The 16,089-nt window shown below is 32.7% G+C and overlaps 1 protein-coding gene across 4 annotated transcripts in view; it reads right to left on the reverse strand.

Annotated features, from left to right (window-relative positions):
* Wnk (Wnk kinase) overlaps positions 1–10,804 on the reverse strand; it is a 33,959-nt gene extending 23,155 nt beyond the window's left edge. For all 4 annotated transcript variants that reach the window (XM_065356608.1, XM_065356606.1, XM_065356607.1 and 1 more), the window contains exons 1-11: positions 10,560–10,804; positions 9,724–10,064; positions 9,498–9,636; positions 7,491–8,371; positions 6,717–6,819; positions 3,697–3,869; positions 3,397–3,617; positions 3,165–3,322; positions 2,973–3,061; positions 2,653–2,881; positions 89–251 (exon numbers count right to left, since the gene is read on the reverse strand). In XM_065356608.1, coding sequence (XP_065212680.1) covers positions 89–251; positions 2,653–2,881; positions 2,973–3,061; positions 3,165–3,322; positions 3,397–3,617; positions 3,697–3,869; positions 6,717–6,819; positions 7,491–8,371; positions 9,498–9,636; positions 9,724–9,992 — 2,425 coding nt within the window. In that variant the 5' untranslated portion in view covers positions 9,993–10,064; positions 10,560–10,804. The remainder of the gene's footprint in view (positions 1–88; positions 252–2,652; positions 2,882–2,972; positions 3,062–3,164; positions 3,323–3,396; positions 3,618–3,696; positions 3,870–6,716; positions 6,820–7,490; positions 8,372–9,497; positions 9,637–9,723; positions 10,065–10,559) is intronic.
* Between the last annotated feature and the right edge of the window lie 5,285 nt (positions 10,805–16,089).

Below are 16,089 nucleotides of genomic sequence, written 5' to 3' on the forward strand. Positions count from 1 at the left end.
AAAAGAAAAACCAATATTAAAAAACTGTAAATAAAGAGATTTTGGTTTTCAGTTCACACAATATGTAAAGAAAGGCTGATAAACTTACTGGAAATTTCTTCTGCAGTATGAACCGGCGGAGGTACATGAGTCATGGCCATCAACTTGGTCAACTGCATAGCTTTGCAATCGCGAACGTAGCTATTGATTCGCGAATTCATCATTTGAACTACAAAACGTACATCATCTTCGAAAATATGGCCCGAATTCGCCTAAAATTGAAACAAAAAAAAAATCCATTTTAAAAATTACTCCGGAATCGGTGGGAATTTGTCTTCAATTTACCAATATGAGGGGAGGGGGAGTAAGGAGTATCCCAACCAGCAAATTTTTTGCTTCGGACAATAAAGAGCACACAAAAATAATGACCAGCCAAAATCTCAAGTAGTGAAGTTCATTTTTGGAGCTGTTGAAAACTCTTAAAAATCAAATTTGGCCACTCAAAAAATTAAAATTTTATCAAATTAAGCTTTAAGTTGAATTTGACAATCCCCCCCCCCTTCCCTCGAATTAGTACAGCTCGGATAACTCATCAGATAACAAATCACGATTCAAAATCTTGATTCTTTGACCTACGGTTCACTTTTTTCAAAGATTCATTTTTTTTGCATTAATAAAAATATGGAAAAAAGGAAGATATTTTTGTAAATTTTTCGACCCCGCCCCCCCCCCCTTCCATAATACAGAAGGAAAAAATTCTAGATAGATGGGGAAAGAAATGAGAGGAATCAAAAAAATTGGAATGGGTCATTTTATTAGTAGGTAAAGGTATAGCTGGCCTCGTACTAAAATTTTTCCATAAAAAAAGTTACTGTGGTAACCAAAAAAGCTCGAAAAATTACTAAAAAGTAGCCAAAAAAGTGACAAAACGTGAATAAAACATTTCAATGTAGAAAAAAAAATAGAATATAATCTCCTGATTTTTAATTCAAAAAAGTTGAACTATTTTGAAACCTTTTGAGAAAAAAGTGAGACTTTGGGGCAATTTTTGGCAATAAAGAGAAAATTTTTATAATTTCTAGCAAAAAAGCCAAATGACAATTTTAACAAAATAACAAAAGAAAAGGGTTCCAGATTTTTGGCAATTCCAGAAAAAAAAGTTGAACTTTTTCTTATTTAGCCAAAAAATTACAATTTTTGGAAATTTTGTAAAGAATTTTATCACAATTTTTGGCAAACTCAGGTAATTTTAGCAAAAAGCAGGACTGGAATTATTGGTACCTAACAAAGTGATAGTTTTTGACATTTTATCGCAGAAAAATGACACTTTTGGATAATTTTTGGGAAAATAAATTTTATTGAAAAATAAAGAACATAAAATTCGCCAATTATAGGAAAAAAGAAGCAATTTTTCCGAATTATTGGTAGTGATTTTTTCGAAAAGCGTTGCATTTTATATGTAAAAAAAAAAATCGAGACTTTTCGATCATTTTTGAAAAAACGAGAATCCTTGACAATTTTTGACAAAAAAAAAGAGACATGACAATTTTAGCAAAAAAAAAGGACTTTCTGGCAATTATTGGCAGAAAAATTACACTTTTCGCAACTTTTGTCATACGAGTATAAGCAAGTCGTTTTTCAGTTTTTCGGTTTAAAATCGAAATTTCAGGGTAATTTTTGGAAACAAATTTTGACCTTTTGGAATTTTGACAAAAGGTGAGATTTTTAGCTTTTTTTTTTGGCAGATAGCGAGACTTTGACAATTTTAGCAAAAGGCAAGGACTTGTGATACTTTTTTGAATTATTTACATTCATATTATGTATTTGCATTTTTTTTTTTTTTTTGCTTCAAAATATGTACAAAAATTTCATTTTTGAAAAAGAAAAAATAATAACTCAAGTAATCGAAGCGTTGAAAAAACTACCAAGTTACTGTTAGTAACTTTGGTATTTTGAGCAATTCTGGAGCTTCCAGCAGAATTTTGAAAATAAAAAAGTTTTCAAAAATACCATTATGTAATTTGGAAAACTCCGATTTTGAAATTCATTTTATAGACTATAATTTTTAATCCGCTGAATCGATCGGAGGCGATTTTAAGACGTTTTCAAACCTGCAGAAACTTTTTGAAAATTCCACTTCTCTAAAAAAAAACGTGAAATCTGTGCAAATAAACTTTAGCACCAATTTCATAGATTTTACACCATTTTTTCAAAATTGATTTCTGTCGGTTCGTTAAGTTTTTTTTTTTTAAAGGAATATTTCATATTTTGCTGGAGGCTTCGATATGACTTCGGTTTACTCAGTTGATACAAATAGAAGAAGAACTAAATTTCAGTTTTCTAAATTGATAAGAGTAACATTTTTATGGAAATTTCAATTTCCAAAAATTGTCTGGAGACTCCAGAACCGCTCAAAATAGCTCGAAACCGTTTCCAATCTAGTCTGGGAGCAAGATTTATAACTAAATTAAGAAAAATTATTTTGATTTTCTTGAATTTATTGAGCTAAATTTGAATTTTAAGAATTCTCGAAATCTTAAAAAAACTTTACAATCTGAAATTTTGACTGATAAGATATTTGACACTTTCCATCAATCTAGTTTAGTGGTCCAAACGTTTTTTTACTAATTTTTGGGATACTTCTCCAGTTAAAAAATACAGTATCTCAATTACCATATCAGCAGCGATTTCCTTAGCATTATCGACATTCAAATCGTATTCGAACTGAACAGCTTCATTTTCTTTATATTTTTTCGTCCTCTTATTAGTATCAATAACTCGTAATCGGAAAAGGATTTTGGTCGAATTAGAAGCCACGCTTTCTTCTCGTTCCACGATTTCCAACTTCAGGCCTAATTCTTCGACAAAAAATTCGTGATCTAAGAGCTCCTTAATGGTAGGACTGCGAAACAGAAAAGAAAAACAAACATTAGTTTATCTTTTTAACGACATTTTCCACGAATACAGGTAATCGATTTCAATAGATCACTTACCGGTTTTCTTTTTTCAATTGTATACATAAATCGATAACGTCTCTTACTTCGGAATTGTCAACTTTATGATAATTCATCGGTTTAATACCCTGTAAAATCACACGAACGAGGATTAATCACCAACAGTAGGTATATGCAATTAGCTATCGAGTAAAATTGCTTCTGAGAAGTACGTAATCAAGTTCTTCTTACGTTGACAACTTTCTTGTAAATCTGAGCCGGACCTTTGCACTCCGTATATGGATATTCGGATGTAATCATTTCTAACATACACATACCAAACGCGTACACGTCAACTTTTTCGTCATACTGTTCGTCGTACATTTCAGGTGCCATGAATTCGGGGGTTCCTAAAACACATAAACAATTGTAATACTTTCGGAAATGACTAAATAGCATTTTATCGTTTTCTACGAAGTCTTACCTATAACCGATTTAGCGAAAGATCGATTCTTCAACGTAGCTAAACCTAAATCGCCGATTTTCACGCATCCCGATGTTCCAGTAATGAAAATATTATCGCATTTCAAATCCCTATGAATAATCGGCGGATTGCGGGAATGTAAGAAACTTAAACCTTTTAAAATCTGTCGACACCACGACTTCAATATTTTCGTATTCATTTTCTTAAATCGTCGTAGATATCTGTAAAACGAATAAATCCATCGAATTATGTACGATCAAGCAGGGCGGATGGAGTAAATATCTGCGAGAAAATACTTACGACTTTAACGTTCCCGAAGTCATAAGTTCGGTGACTAAAACTATATACTTTCGTTTAGTATTGGTAACTTCCCAGTAATCGTAAAATCGTACGATATTCGAATGTTGTAGTCTTTTCAACATTTCGGCTTCTTCTCGAAATCGTTGTCTTTCAGCCTTATTCAATTTATTTTCCTGGTAACAAATAATTATTTGGGTAATTACTTCCATCATAAATAAGAATAATAAATACTTTCGCTTTAATTCTACCCCCCACCCCTTCCCCACCTCCTCTCTCAAATGTATTCGTTTTCCAATACATATATTAATCCTTTCGATTTTAATCGAACTAACTGAAAAAGTTTTCATTTCAATCGATAAGGTAATGCACTCTGTTTGCGTTGAGAAAAGAAAAGGCGAAACAAAACCCACATTCGTGCGATGTATAATCAACGCGAAAACACGATGACTCATCATCATTATTAAAAACCTACGCGAATAAAACAAAAAAAAAATTGGATCATCTGTTTTGAAAGAAAATAAAATAGGTACATCCAAAACAAGACAGGCGAAAATAAATATATTAAATCGTGTTTTTCTGTTTCAATTAAGTACAGACAAACAAGAGTAAACAAACTGATCGAAGTGCAGAGTATATTATCATCGTCTTTTCAATGGGCATTAAAATTTAACCACTCGTAAAACGTTCCGTACTCTTTTCACCCCATAATTTGCTGTACGGAATATGAATCATAGGGCTAGTACTTGATTTTTACCCGGGAAAGTTACATTAGTCATCGAACGAGCTCGAAAAGTAACCAAAAAAGGGACAAAACGCGAGCAAAATATTTTAATGCAGAAAAACTCATCAAAAAAAAAAAACAGAACTCTACGAGTATGTTCTGTTTTTTTTTTTGGTTTTCTGTTTTTTAATTTTAAAAAGTTGAATTTATTTTGCAACTTTTTAATAAAAAATAGAGACATTTGGCAATTTTTGGCAAAAAATGAAAATTTTTTTTAGAAAAAACATGATTTGACCATTTCAGCCAAAGTAAGAGCTTTTTGGCAATTTTTGACAAAACTTTGAAAAAAAGTGATATTTTTTGAAATTTTTGGCCAAAAAACGAAAACTTTTGTCAACTTTTGAAAAATTGAAAATCCGTGACAATTTTTGAAAAATGACAATTTTGGCAAAAAGGTGGACTTTTTCGGAATTTTTGGCAAAAAAACGAGACTATTGGTAATTTTTGAGAAAAAAATGACTTTTTTTCTAGAAATTTTGCTTAAAAAAACAGACTTTTAGAACTTTAGCAAACAGCACGACTTTTTGGAAATTATTGGCAAAAAGAAAGATTTTGGGTCATTTTTGAAAAAAAAAGTTAAGAAATTTTAGCAATTTTGCTTGACGAGAATATTTGTAAAAAAAGTAAGAACTTGACAATTTTAGCAAAAAGCAGCAATTTGTGGGAATTATTCCAAAAAAATTTCCTTATTTCGCAATTTTTGTCGAACAAGCGAGTATTTTTTCCAATTTTTTGATAAACAAACGAGACTTTTTGGTAATTTTTAGTGAAAGAGCACGACCATTTCAATTTTGTTAAAAAGCGAAAATTATTGTTCAAAAGCAGGACTTTTTGGTAATTTGGGCAAAAAAATGATATTTTTAACAATTTGTGTCGAAAAAGCGAGACTTTTTTTCAATTTTTTTTACAATTTAGGCAAAATGCGACCTTTTTTGAGATTTAAAAAAAAATAAAAATTTTTAGAATTTTTTTCCATTTTTAGCAAAAAACAAGAATGACAATTTTAGGACTTCTTGGCAACTTTGGCAAAAAAAAATGATAATTTTTCGCATTTTTGTCGAAAAAGCTGGACTTTTGGACAATTTTTAGACAAAAATGAGGGGGTTTGGAATTTTTTGCAAAAAAAACGATTTTTGGCAACTTTTGACAAAAACTGGGACTTTTGAACAATTTTTCAAAAAAAGTGCAATTTTTTAAAACCTTTTGCAAAAAATAAATTTTTTTTTGTCAATTTGAAAAAAAAACGGTTTTGGCAACTTTTTGACAAAAAACTGAGACTTTTGGACAATTATTCAAAAAGTGAGGTTTTTTAGAACTTTTCGCAAAAAATGAAATTTTTTGTAAATTTTTGGCAATTCTTGGCGAAAGGAAAGATTTTGGCGATTTGACCAAAATTGAAATATTTTGGGACCTTTTTGACAAAAAAATATACCTTTTTTTGAAAACTTCTAGCATTTTGGCGAATTATGCGACATTTTTGGATAAATTTTGGAAGTGAAGTAAAATTCCAGCAATTTTGCTAAAAAGCAACAATTTTTGTCGAAAAGCGAGCTTTCTATAATTTTAGCAATCAATAAACTTCTCTTCAATTTTTTTAGGGAAAAAACGAGCCTTTTAGGTAATTTTTGGAAAAAAGATATTTTTTGGCAATTTTGCTAATAAAGCGAGATTTATTATCACTTTTTAGCTAAAAGTACCCACGACTTTGACAATTTTTGCAAAAAAACCAGGACTTTCGAGCAGTTATAGTGGCAAAAAGTGGCTACTTTTCTTTTGTCAAAAAAGGCTGTCTGTTTTTTAATTTTTTGCACAAAGCGAGACTTTTGGACAATTATTTAAAAAAACGTGAAAGGTATTGAAATTTTTGAAAATAAACAAAATTTTTTTGTATCAATTTTTGAAAAAATTTTTTTTTTGGCAATTTCTGATTTTTGCAAAATATAAAAGTTTTCTCTCAATTTTGCTGAAAAGCGAAAAATTTTGTCAATTTTCGAAAAAAATCAAGACTTGAACAATTTTAACAAGATTGTGAATTTTTTTGGGAACCATTGGACTATTTGACAATTTTAACAAAAGGCCAAGATTTGTTGCTATTTTCGGGCAGAAAACTAAAAAGCAGAGCTTTGCAACCGTAACGCTGCAAAGACCAAAAAAACTTAAGTAACCAAAACATTGAATTTGAAAAATACCCGAGTACGAGCCCCGATCAAATCATATTGTAATGAATCACTTTACGAACCTGTAATTCGCACCATGCCACTGAAACGCCAGTTTCCGTATCTAGTCCACGATACACGGTTTTGAAACTCCCACGTCCGATTTCTTCGTCGAATTTCAAATACCTGAAAAAATTATCGTCACCTTCGATTATCATCTCGACGAATTACGAAACTAAAAAAAAACAGTACAGGATAAATCACATCCCTATAAATACTCGAACAAAAACCGAAAATTGTAGCAAAAAAACTCGATTACTTATTTCAAATTAGCTTATTTCGTAACGTCGCAATTCGTTTTATAAACTGTCACTAAGTTTAGAAGAAGACGACGACGTCGCAGACGAGAAATAATTCGATACATTTTCCTGTCGATGGCATGTTCATCGTAAATAAAATTACAACAAATTACCATCTGTGTTGTGCAAGGGAAAAAAACATTCCTAACTTTTACCCTTCTTTTCACTTTCACGTGTATTTTCACTCGGTTGAAGTTGAAAAAAATGAAAACAAATGAAAACAAATATACAAATGCACGCGTATTTAGCATTCTTCTTATGCTTAGTCGTCATATTTTTTTCGAACTATGCGTGCAACATGTTGAGAAAAAAATTCGATAATTGTCATACTATTTTAGACGTAGTAAGCATCAAGTACGAAAACATTGCGGATAAAATCCCATTCCCTGTACAAAGGTATTCGAACGTGGAAATATTATACGATGTCTGGGCGAATAAACGACACGCAACGTCATCTCACTATTCGCAGAATGAAATAAATGATCGAATATCACGTACCTTCCATCGGGAGATACTCCAATAGCCTTCTCCTTATCTTCATCATCGTCTTCGCTGGCGAGTCTCGCATGCAAAGCAGGCATTTTGGGATCAGCTGCGGACGTACTCTGATCAGACGGAGGTTCGGTTTCAGGTTCGGCGACGACGTTATCAGGAGTAGTAGTGATCACAGCCGGAATGGTAACAGGAGCCGAAGTCCTGGTACCGGTCAACGTAGGCGAACTGGACGACGAAGAGGCCGGATACCTGTCCGACGACTCCGGCTCGGGGAGTATTTCGACCGATGACGAGTCTTCGTCTTCGGCCAACGCAACCGCATCTAAAGCACCTCTGATGACCGAACCGTCTCCGCTATCAGTCGAATCGTATTTATCGCCGGAACTATTCGCATCGGACATTGGTCTCGAGACTTTATTCGAACCAGAAGTATTCGCGGCGTTGGGCGACAACGACGACGACGAACTATTATTGTTAAATTTATTAATAATACTAGACGAAGAAGCGAGATTAGTTTGATTTAAAGCGCAACCGGAGGACAGATTCGTTGGCGATTTACGCGACGGTACACGTCGAGCGACTGTTTCGCGAACCGGACTACCACGTAGCGGAGAACTACTTTGTTTCGAGGAGCTGATTCCGACGATGTTACTTCGTAAGGACGACGTTTGTCGACGCAAGTTGTCCGTATCGAATGATCTTTGTAAGCTAGAGTGTCGAGTCGATTGGAAAATCTGTTGTTTGCTTTTTTCATATTGTTGTTGATGATGACGTTGCTGATGGTAGCCGCCTGTCGAGCTTTCCGAAGTCGAATACGAACGTAGAGTCGTTCGGGAGACTCGCTTCAAAGATGTACCACTGCTACCGCTGCTGGTCGAGCTATTCTGTGAACAGAAATTCCAAACGATTACAAATCAGTACTGAAAAGGGGGGAGGATGTCAGATGAAAGGATCACGATCATATTTCGAACAACTGAATCGCAATTAAAATCATCAAATCGTTCTCAAACTACAACAAACGATGGGAGCAACGAAAGAGTAAACGCTCCGTTCGAAGATTCCATTCATTAAAAACAATTCAACACTCAAAAATTCCCCTAATAAAATTAATTTCACGAATTTAAAAATAGCAAGAGGCCGAAAATAACCAAGATCTTGAAAAAGTTATCTTTAGCTCGAATATTCTTCAATTAAAGCTCAGCGTACGTGATCAGTAACCGAATCACTATGCAAACGTACACATCTCGCCGTTTCAATTACATATTAATATCGCATAAAGTAATCTTTTATTCGTTTACATTTGCACACCGCTAGCTCCCATTCTATCACAAGCGTCAAAATTTAACCAACTAGTCGTCGGAACGTGAAAAAATTGCGATCGACGAAATTACTCGACCGTAAGACGAATTTTTTCTTCGGTTAATTAACATAAACGTTTTAAAAAATTAAAATATCATCAATCAAGAAAAGAAAAAATATAACGTCAAGATGAGCTACACTTCAAACAACACAATAGACCAAACTCATTCATAAACTTGACACATTATTACAAATCATTGACATTCACTTTCATTTATTTTCCAACATTAATCGTAGTTGTTGTTACTGCGTGCTTAGAAAAAAATCATCGCCATGTTCAAACAACGTCGAAGACTAAAAAAAAATAAATAAATAAATAAATGAAAAATTATTCTACGAGTGGAAAAAAAAGTGCATCGATAATTAAATGAATTCAATTACCTACAAATCTACGCTAACAATAGTGAAGTTATATGGGCAAGATAAATCACATCTTACAAGGTTAATTCGTCAGCGACTTAGATACCGTGAATTAGTGCAACTCTCTTTACGACTAATTGCGATATATTTTTTCAATTTAATGAAGCGTTAAAATTATTTTAATTTTAAATCGAAAAAAGACCTAACGTAATCTATACTGGGCCAAGATAAACATCATCAAAATGAGAATTATGATGGGTTAGTGCAGCGTTCGATCAAACGTTCAGTTACCTTTTTATCGTCCGCATAAAAACGTCCAAAAACCGAATTCCCTGTCCCCGTTTTGGTATCTGAATTATTGTAACAGCACGAAGGAAAACTATCGCTTAATCCCGTACTAACCGGCGTACGTTTTCTTCTTTCTGGATACCTGATGGTTTAAAAACAGCATTTTTTAATGATTCATATATCTAGCTAAAGCTAAAGAGAAACGATTTTTTTTCTCTTTAGAACTTACTCATCATCGGTACTTCTACAAAACGATGTATTTTTATTGGCGGGATTATTGCACGAGTTTTGATTGCCATATTGTAACGATCTTAACCTATCAGTCTTATTGTGTACGTAATTCCCGTTCTCCAAGTCCGCAATTTTAGTAGATGTAAATGGTTTGGTGATTTTATTAACACTGGTATCTTCCGAATACTCCGAGCGAGATTTACTTGAACCTTTGACCAATGGATTATTTACATTCTTTTTTTGTGCTGGTTTGTATTTATTGCTCATTTCATGAGATGAGCAAATGTTTCACGTTCAATATCATAACTCTTTTAAATAACCAATCACGAAACAACAAATCTGCAACATAGTACAAGACTCATTAACAAAAAGTATATTAGGTAGCAACATCATCATACCACATTAAAGTGTTTCTTGAGAGTGAAAAAAATTCACATTAGTGATAACGGAATTACGAATATTTCCATATTTTATCGGTCAAATCGCCAATAAAACAAATATCGCTTCGATTAACTACCTACTCGAGAGTGTAAAAAATGTAACGCATAATGATACTCGTTCGAGTCGAGTTCGAATGATACGTACGAAGATGAGTATTATAAACCATTTTATAAAAACTGACAATCGATAATCCGTACGCAAGATTACCGCTGCAGACGACACGTAAAAATTTCCAACTCGAAATGACCAACTCGTGTGAAACTAGCAGCAAAACTCGCAATACGACAAATAGGATTATAAGCTAACAAATATGATTTTAATGACAACGCATTATGCGTTCAATTAGTAACGAATGAATGTTGCAAAGTGACCAATAAATCGAATAAAACTTACCGTCGGGAGAAGTTTAAACAGATTCGTCGTACTATCGATCTATTGTTCGTGAGAAAAGCCTCAAAGTATTGAGCGAACTAATTAACATGGATGAACAACTCGACCGAAATTTACATTAAAAACATGTTTTTTACTTCAAGGAAATTTTATTATAGAAATTGAAGTATCAAAATATGACTCAATATCTCAATACAACCCAAACACAAAAACTTTACGAGGCGATAAGGTTGCATTCAGAATGAACGCAAATCCCACTGGCTGATTCATTCGCGAAAAACGGGCGGATTTTGTGTAGTTCGTCAAAGCTCTAGTTGCGTAGGAGCGCTAGTTGAGTATTCGAGGGGTTCCTAAAGTTGATTATTTTGAGATATTGAGAGATCAATGCACTTTGAATAGATGTTGAATGAGTTGCATAAGGATATTTTTCAAGGTACTCTGACGAGTGACACGATACTGAATAGAATAACATCTGACCTACCTATACTAGATTGGATTCAAGTGATCAGAAGAAGAACAATTATTATTTGTGCATCTTTAACTCAAAAAATTAATTTATAAATCAAACCATAAGCTCGTCAAATTTCTAATTAAATTATTCATTCATAGCTTGATTTGAGTGTTGAGTCGCTCAAAGAGGCCAGAAGTTGAAATTTCAAAAATAGGCATGTATGATGTAAAGAGCAGTGAAATAAAATATGAAAAATTAAAGTTTGCATATTTTCATTTTTCATTTGCTTATTTTTATTTCAACATTTTCAACTTTAATTTACTTAATTTTGAAAAAATGCTGGTGGGTACAGGTAGGGGTAGGCCCCTGCTAATAATCAATTTTTAAAAACCTTTCAATACTTCTTGCCAATTTTTAGTAATTTATTGTTTTTAGCCAAATTTTTGTAAAAAATTGGGCTATTTGCAGTAGGCCAGCTGATATTTTTATTTATTTATAACTTTAAAACATTTTATGACCTAGAGCCTGTTCTAATTGATCAAATAAAGTCTAACTTGGGGAATGGGGCTCTCTTGGGAGCTAAAATTGACCCCTGCAGTTGAAAGGGTCAAAGTTGAAAATTACAGAAAGGTCATTTTTTTGGAGAAGCATAATTTGGCCCCATATCGATGAAAAAGGTCCAAATTCATACCATTGGTGAGTACTGCCATTGCAAACAACATATCCAAATTTCAGATTTCTAGGTCATCTCCACCCCATTTAAGGTGGAAAAAACCTCATTTTGACCCTATTCCTAACCCCACCCCATTCTTAAAATTGACCTAAGGAGCCCAAATGTTCAGCATACAATGGGATGCAGCCACTTGAGTGTATTTTGCAGGTTTCAACCTTCCAACTCTATTTGACCCCTCTTCAGGGTCAAAAAAGTGAACATTTTTGGCTATTTTACGTGTTTTTCAACCTTTGGGAAACCCTACAGCCCCTCCAAATTGACCTAGAGCGTCCAAATTTTCACAACACATTGGGAGGATATATCAGAAGAGCCTTTTGCTGGTTTCAGCCTTCCAAACTCATTCGACCCCTCTCCAGGGTGAAAAAAGTGGATTTTTCAGCTATTTTCAAGTTTTTTTAAAAACTTTTAGAACACCCTGTGTGAAGAAAAACCCAAACAGGAAGAAAGCATTGCAGCGGAGCTGTAAATGCATAGTGTTCAAAAACACTCATCATGTCACCATTTAATTAATTGAATGTTTTTAACTGAAAACATTGCCATTGTCATCGTGTTTGAAAAGCCTTCAAAGTTGCTGGTGCAAAAATTTGGCTCTTACGTAGTGGCTCATGGCTGACTGTTATGACTTTTTACTTTTTGAACTTCTTTTCTACGTATGTATTTGTGCATCAGACTTTTTAGCACTTATTCATACATTTTTGCTCATTACTTTTTGGTAGGTAACTTCTGATAATTTAAATGCTTTTTGAGTGTAGTTAACTTTCAATTTTTATTTTATTCGTGAATTTTTTAAAGGTAAATTTCACTAAATTTTCATTGCATTTTCTTTTGGTACTTACCAAATAAAAATTCTCTATAATTGCATTGCAATGATTTTTTGAGAAGAGATAATAATTCTACAATGTTTCATGAACATTTTGCTAAATTTTGTCAAATTCAATTCGATTTTTATTTGATCAGAATGATCACCGTTTACTTTTATGTAATTTTTCTGTAGTTTTATGAATAATTTATGCTTTACCTACTTAATATGTTTTTAAGCTAAATTCTAGTAATGTTTTTTTTTTTTTTTTTTTTTTACAATTTTTCCAATTTTAATATTTAATTTCGGCCAAATTCTTTCCGTTTACTTTACGATCATTTTTATTGATTTTATTCTTGATTAGCTAGGTACCTACTTTTTTTGTTTTTGTATATCGTGTTGAACTTTATTGAAAAATTTCATCACTTCCAGCATACTGAATTTTAATTTCAACGATGTTTTACTCAATTTTGACTGCATTTTTGCCAAACTTACAGAAATTTCATTCAATTTTTTGAGCATTTTTACCTCATTTTACCACGTTTTTAGCACCCTTTGGCTTTTTTTCATACAATTCTGATAAATTTTATCGAATATTTATCATGTTTTTAGTGATGTAGAGTGCTTTAGAAGAAGTTATTTTGAATTTGGAAAAAATTTGCATGAAAAGTAAGTAATAAAAAAAAACTTGAAGGAATGATAAAAAAAAAAACCAAAACACGGAAAACCCGTAAGTATAAATCATTGAAAATTGCCTAAAAGTAATAAAATTAAAGTAAAGTATGAAAAAATATAGGTAGATAGCAAAAACTGCATAAAACATCATTAAAATCACGTATTGAAATTAGCATAAAAATAACTGCCATGTGCAAATCAACAAAAAATGATGAAATGTCAAAAAAATGGCAAAAAGATGCATAAAAAAGCGTTTTAAAAAAATGTTGAAACTTGAAATTATATAAAAACTCAAAAAAAAAACATAAAAATTGATCAAAATTTCAGAAATTTGTATGCTTTTGCATATTTTGCAGAAATTGCATGAAAAAAGTTTGAGCAAAAACCACATGAAAAAGTGTTCTTTAAAAGTCGAATGTAGCAGAAATGCCAGTAAGTATACCTGGGTAATTCTCAGAAAAAGGTAAAATTCGTGTACATGGCAAATTTCTCAACGGTTTTAGCATGAATTTTTTTTTTTGTTTTTTGGTCCATTCAAGAATGACCCCGCACACATTTCACACATGGTATTGAGGTTTTTAGACCCTCCTTTCATTGGTGTACATTTGATTTTATACCCCAAATGTCCTTCGACTTGGCTGTCACACATCATGTTTTTGAAAATGAATGGTATAAAGTTTCATGAACTTCATTTTTTTTTGGAAAAATTGACACATTCTCATTATCATAGAACATGAAGGTCTCTTATTGTGCAAATTGCAATTGCAATAAGTCTATTAGGAAGCTCACAATTCACATTTGAAAACTGTCACACACTTTTTGCGCAAATTTTCGAGCAATTTTCAATTATTTTTGGTAGCTTCCCAATCCAACATTTTTTTCTGGTGAGTGGCTGCACTGGTTCACTGTTCTCATAGAAATGTTACCCCGCACCGTTCTTTTTAAAAACTACATTACAGCTCGTTCTGACCGTACTTATCTGTGAAGTTTTGATATTTCGCAAAATCTGTGTCCTTCGGCTTGGTGTTTTCATTTACGCCAATGAACCCGCCAAAACCAATAATTGAGCACGGGAAGTTATTCTACATGATAAGTACACATTTATTACGTGTTAAAAATCGAATAATGTCCAGTAGGTAAGGCTAGAAACGAAAAAACGTTGAGATTGTCCTTCGGCTTGTCCAGCGCCCATTTGTCCTTCGACTTGGCCAAATTTCAGACAGCTGTACTTTTATCGCGCTAGTCGGCATATTACACGATAATACAAGCAAAATTTTACATTTTCTCCCTCCCCACACTTCACCTCTACCCCTACCAAAAAAATAAGTCCAGATTCGAACTCTGCGGCCTGAAAAACATAAATCGACATATTACACGATAATATAAGCAAAATTGGGCATTTTCCCCCTCCCCACGCCTCACTCTCCACCTCTACAAAAAAAATAACTCCAGATTCGAATTCTACGACCTTGAAAACATGTCAATCGACATATTACACATCGATGACGGTCGAATTCTAATTATCGCCGTTTTAGGGGGGCCGGGGTCCACAGTGGGGGGGATTGAATTGAGGCCAACACTAGAAAAGGGATCTGGGACACATATACAAATGATTCCCACTTGAAATCTTCCAAAAAAATGATTTTCGTTTTTCAAAATTATGCATATCAAAATCGACCCTTTTTCTGAGAATTACCCACCTACCTAATTGGAACAGAATTCAATGCTTATTCGTTCATCGTTGGAAATTTTTGCAAAAACTCAGAAAACAGAAAGATGTTTGTAAAAAAACCAATATATTTCAGTTTATTTCAAGGTTTTAGTTGAAGGTTTTTCCATTAGAAGTCTCGGTTTCACTTTACGTTTCAGCTTTTGTCCAAAATCAATCGATTTTTTCGGTTTTTTGTTCATGTTTATGAGTGGGTTTTCGGTTTTTCATGCCTGAATAAAACATCCAAATATTCCAAAAGAGGTGATTTTCTCATAAATATTTCAAAATTAAGTAGGTACCTATATTTCACGAAAACAACGATGAAATTTTTCATTTTTAAATTTAAATTATTTTTCATTGCTTTTTTTGTAATCAAATTAGATCGGTAAGTACTCATCAGTCATCATTAATTTAATTTCAAGGTTTTTGTTGAAAAAAAAAATACTTACCTATTTCCATGATGCGTGCAATTTTATGTTCTAAATTTGAAATTATTTGGCATTTTCGTACATTTAGCACATTTGGAAATCATCCAAATCTAATTTTCACCTCTATAAAGAGATTTAATTTCAATCTTGTTGTATTTCAGCCATTTAGCCTCATATATCATATAAAATTTAATTTCACGGACTAAGATTATTTAGGTACCTATTATGGTTGTTTTTAAAACAAATCCCTCAATAAAAAGTCTATTCTATTGCCTCTTTGGTGTCTGCTCCACTTCACCTATAAACGTCCAAAACCAAAACGATAATTTCAAGTTTCGATGCGAATTTTAGACAGCAAACAGAACATTCCTCGTAATTCTAAAAAAATTCGTAATTTAAATATAGGGATACCTAAACCTACTTTACTTCAATTTGCGACTTTATTGATACGTATTTTGTATTTGTATTTACATGAATACTTCATTAGTTCGGTAAACAAGAGTACAAAATATGAAAATAAACAACCTATTCACTACGCTGAGAGTTTTTTCTTTCATTCGCTATCGCAACTCTCATTGACCGATGGAATTTCAAGGACAATGTTATTCGTAATGCGATGATAAACTTGATTAACGTATAAAAATTAGGTTTTCCTACGACCTCGACTTTATTTTATCACTCGGAAGATTTAATAAGTGATCATTTAGAACTGGGATTACCACTAAATGATTACTTA

The sequence above is a fragment of the Planococcus citri genome, chromosome 3 (assembly GCF_950023065.1).
Source record: "Planococcus citri chromosome 3, ihPlaCitr1.1, whole genome shotgun sequence".
NCBI lineage: Eukaryota > Metazoa > Arthropoda > Insecta > Hemiptera > Pseudococcidae > Planococcus > Planococcus citri.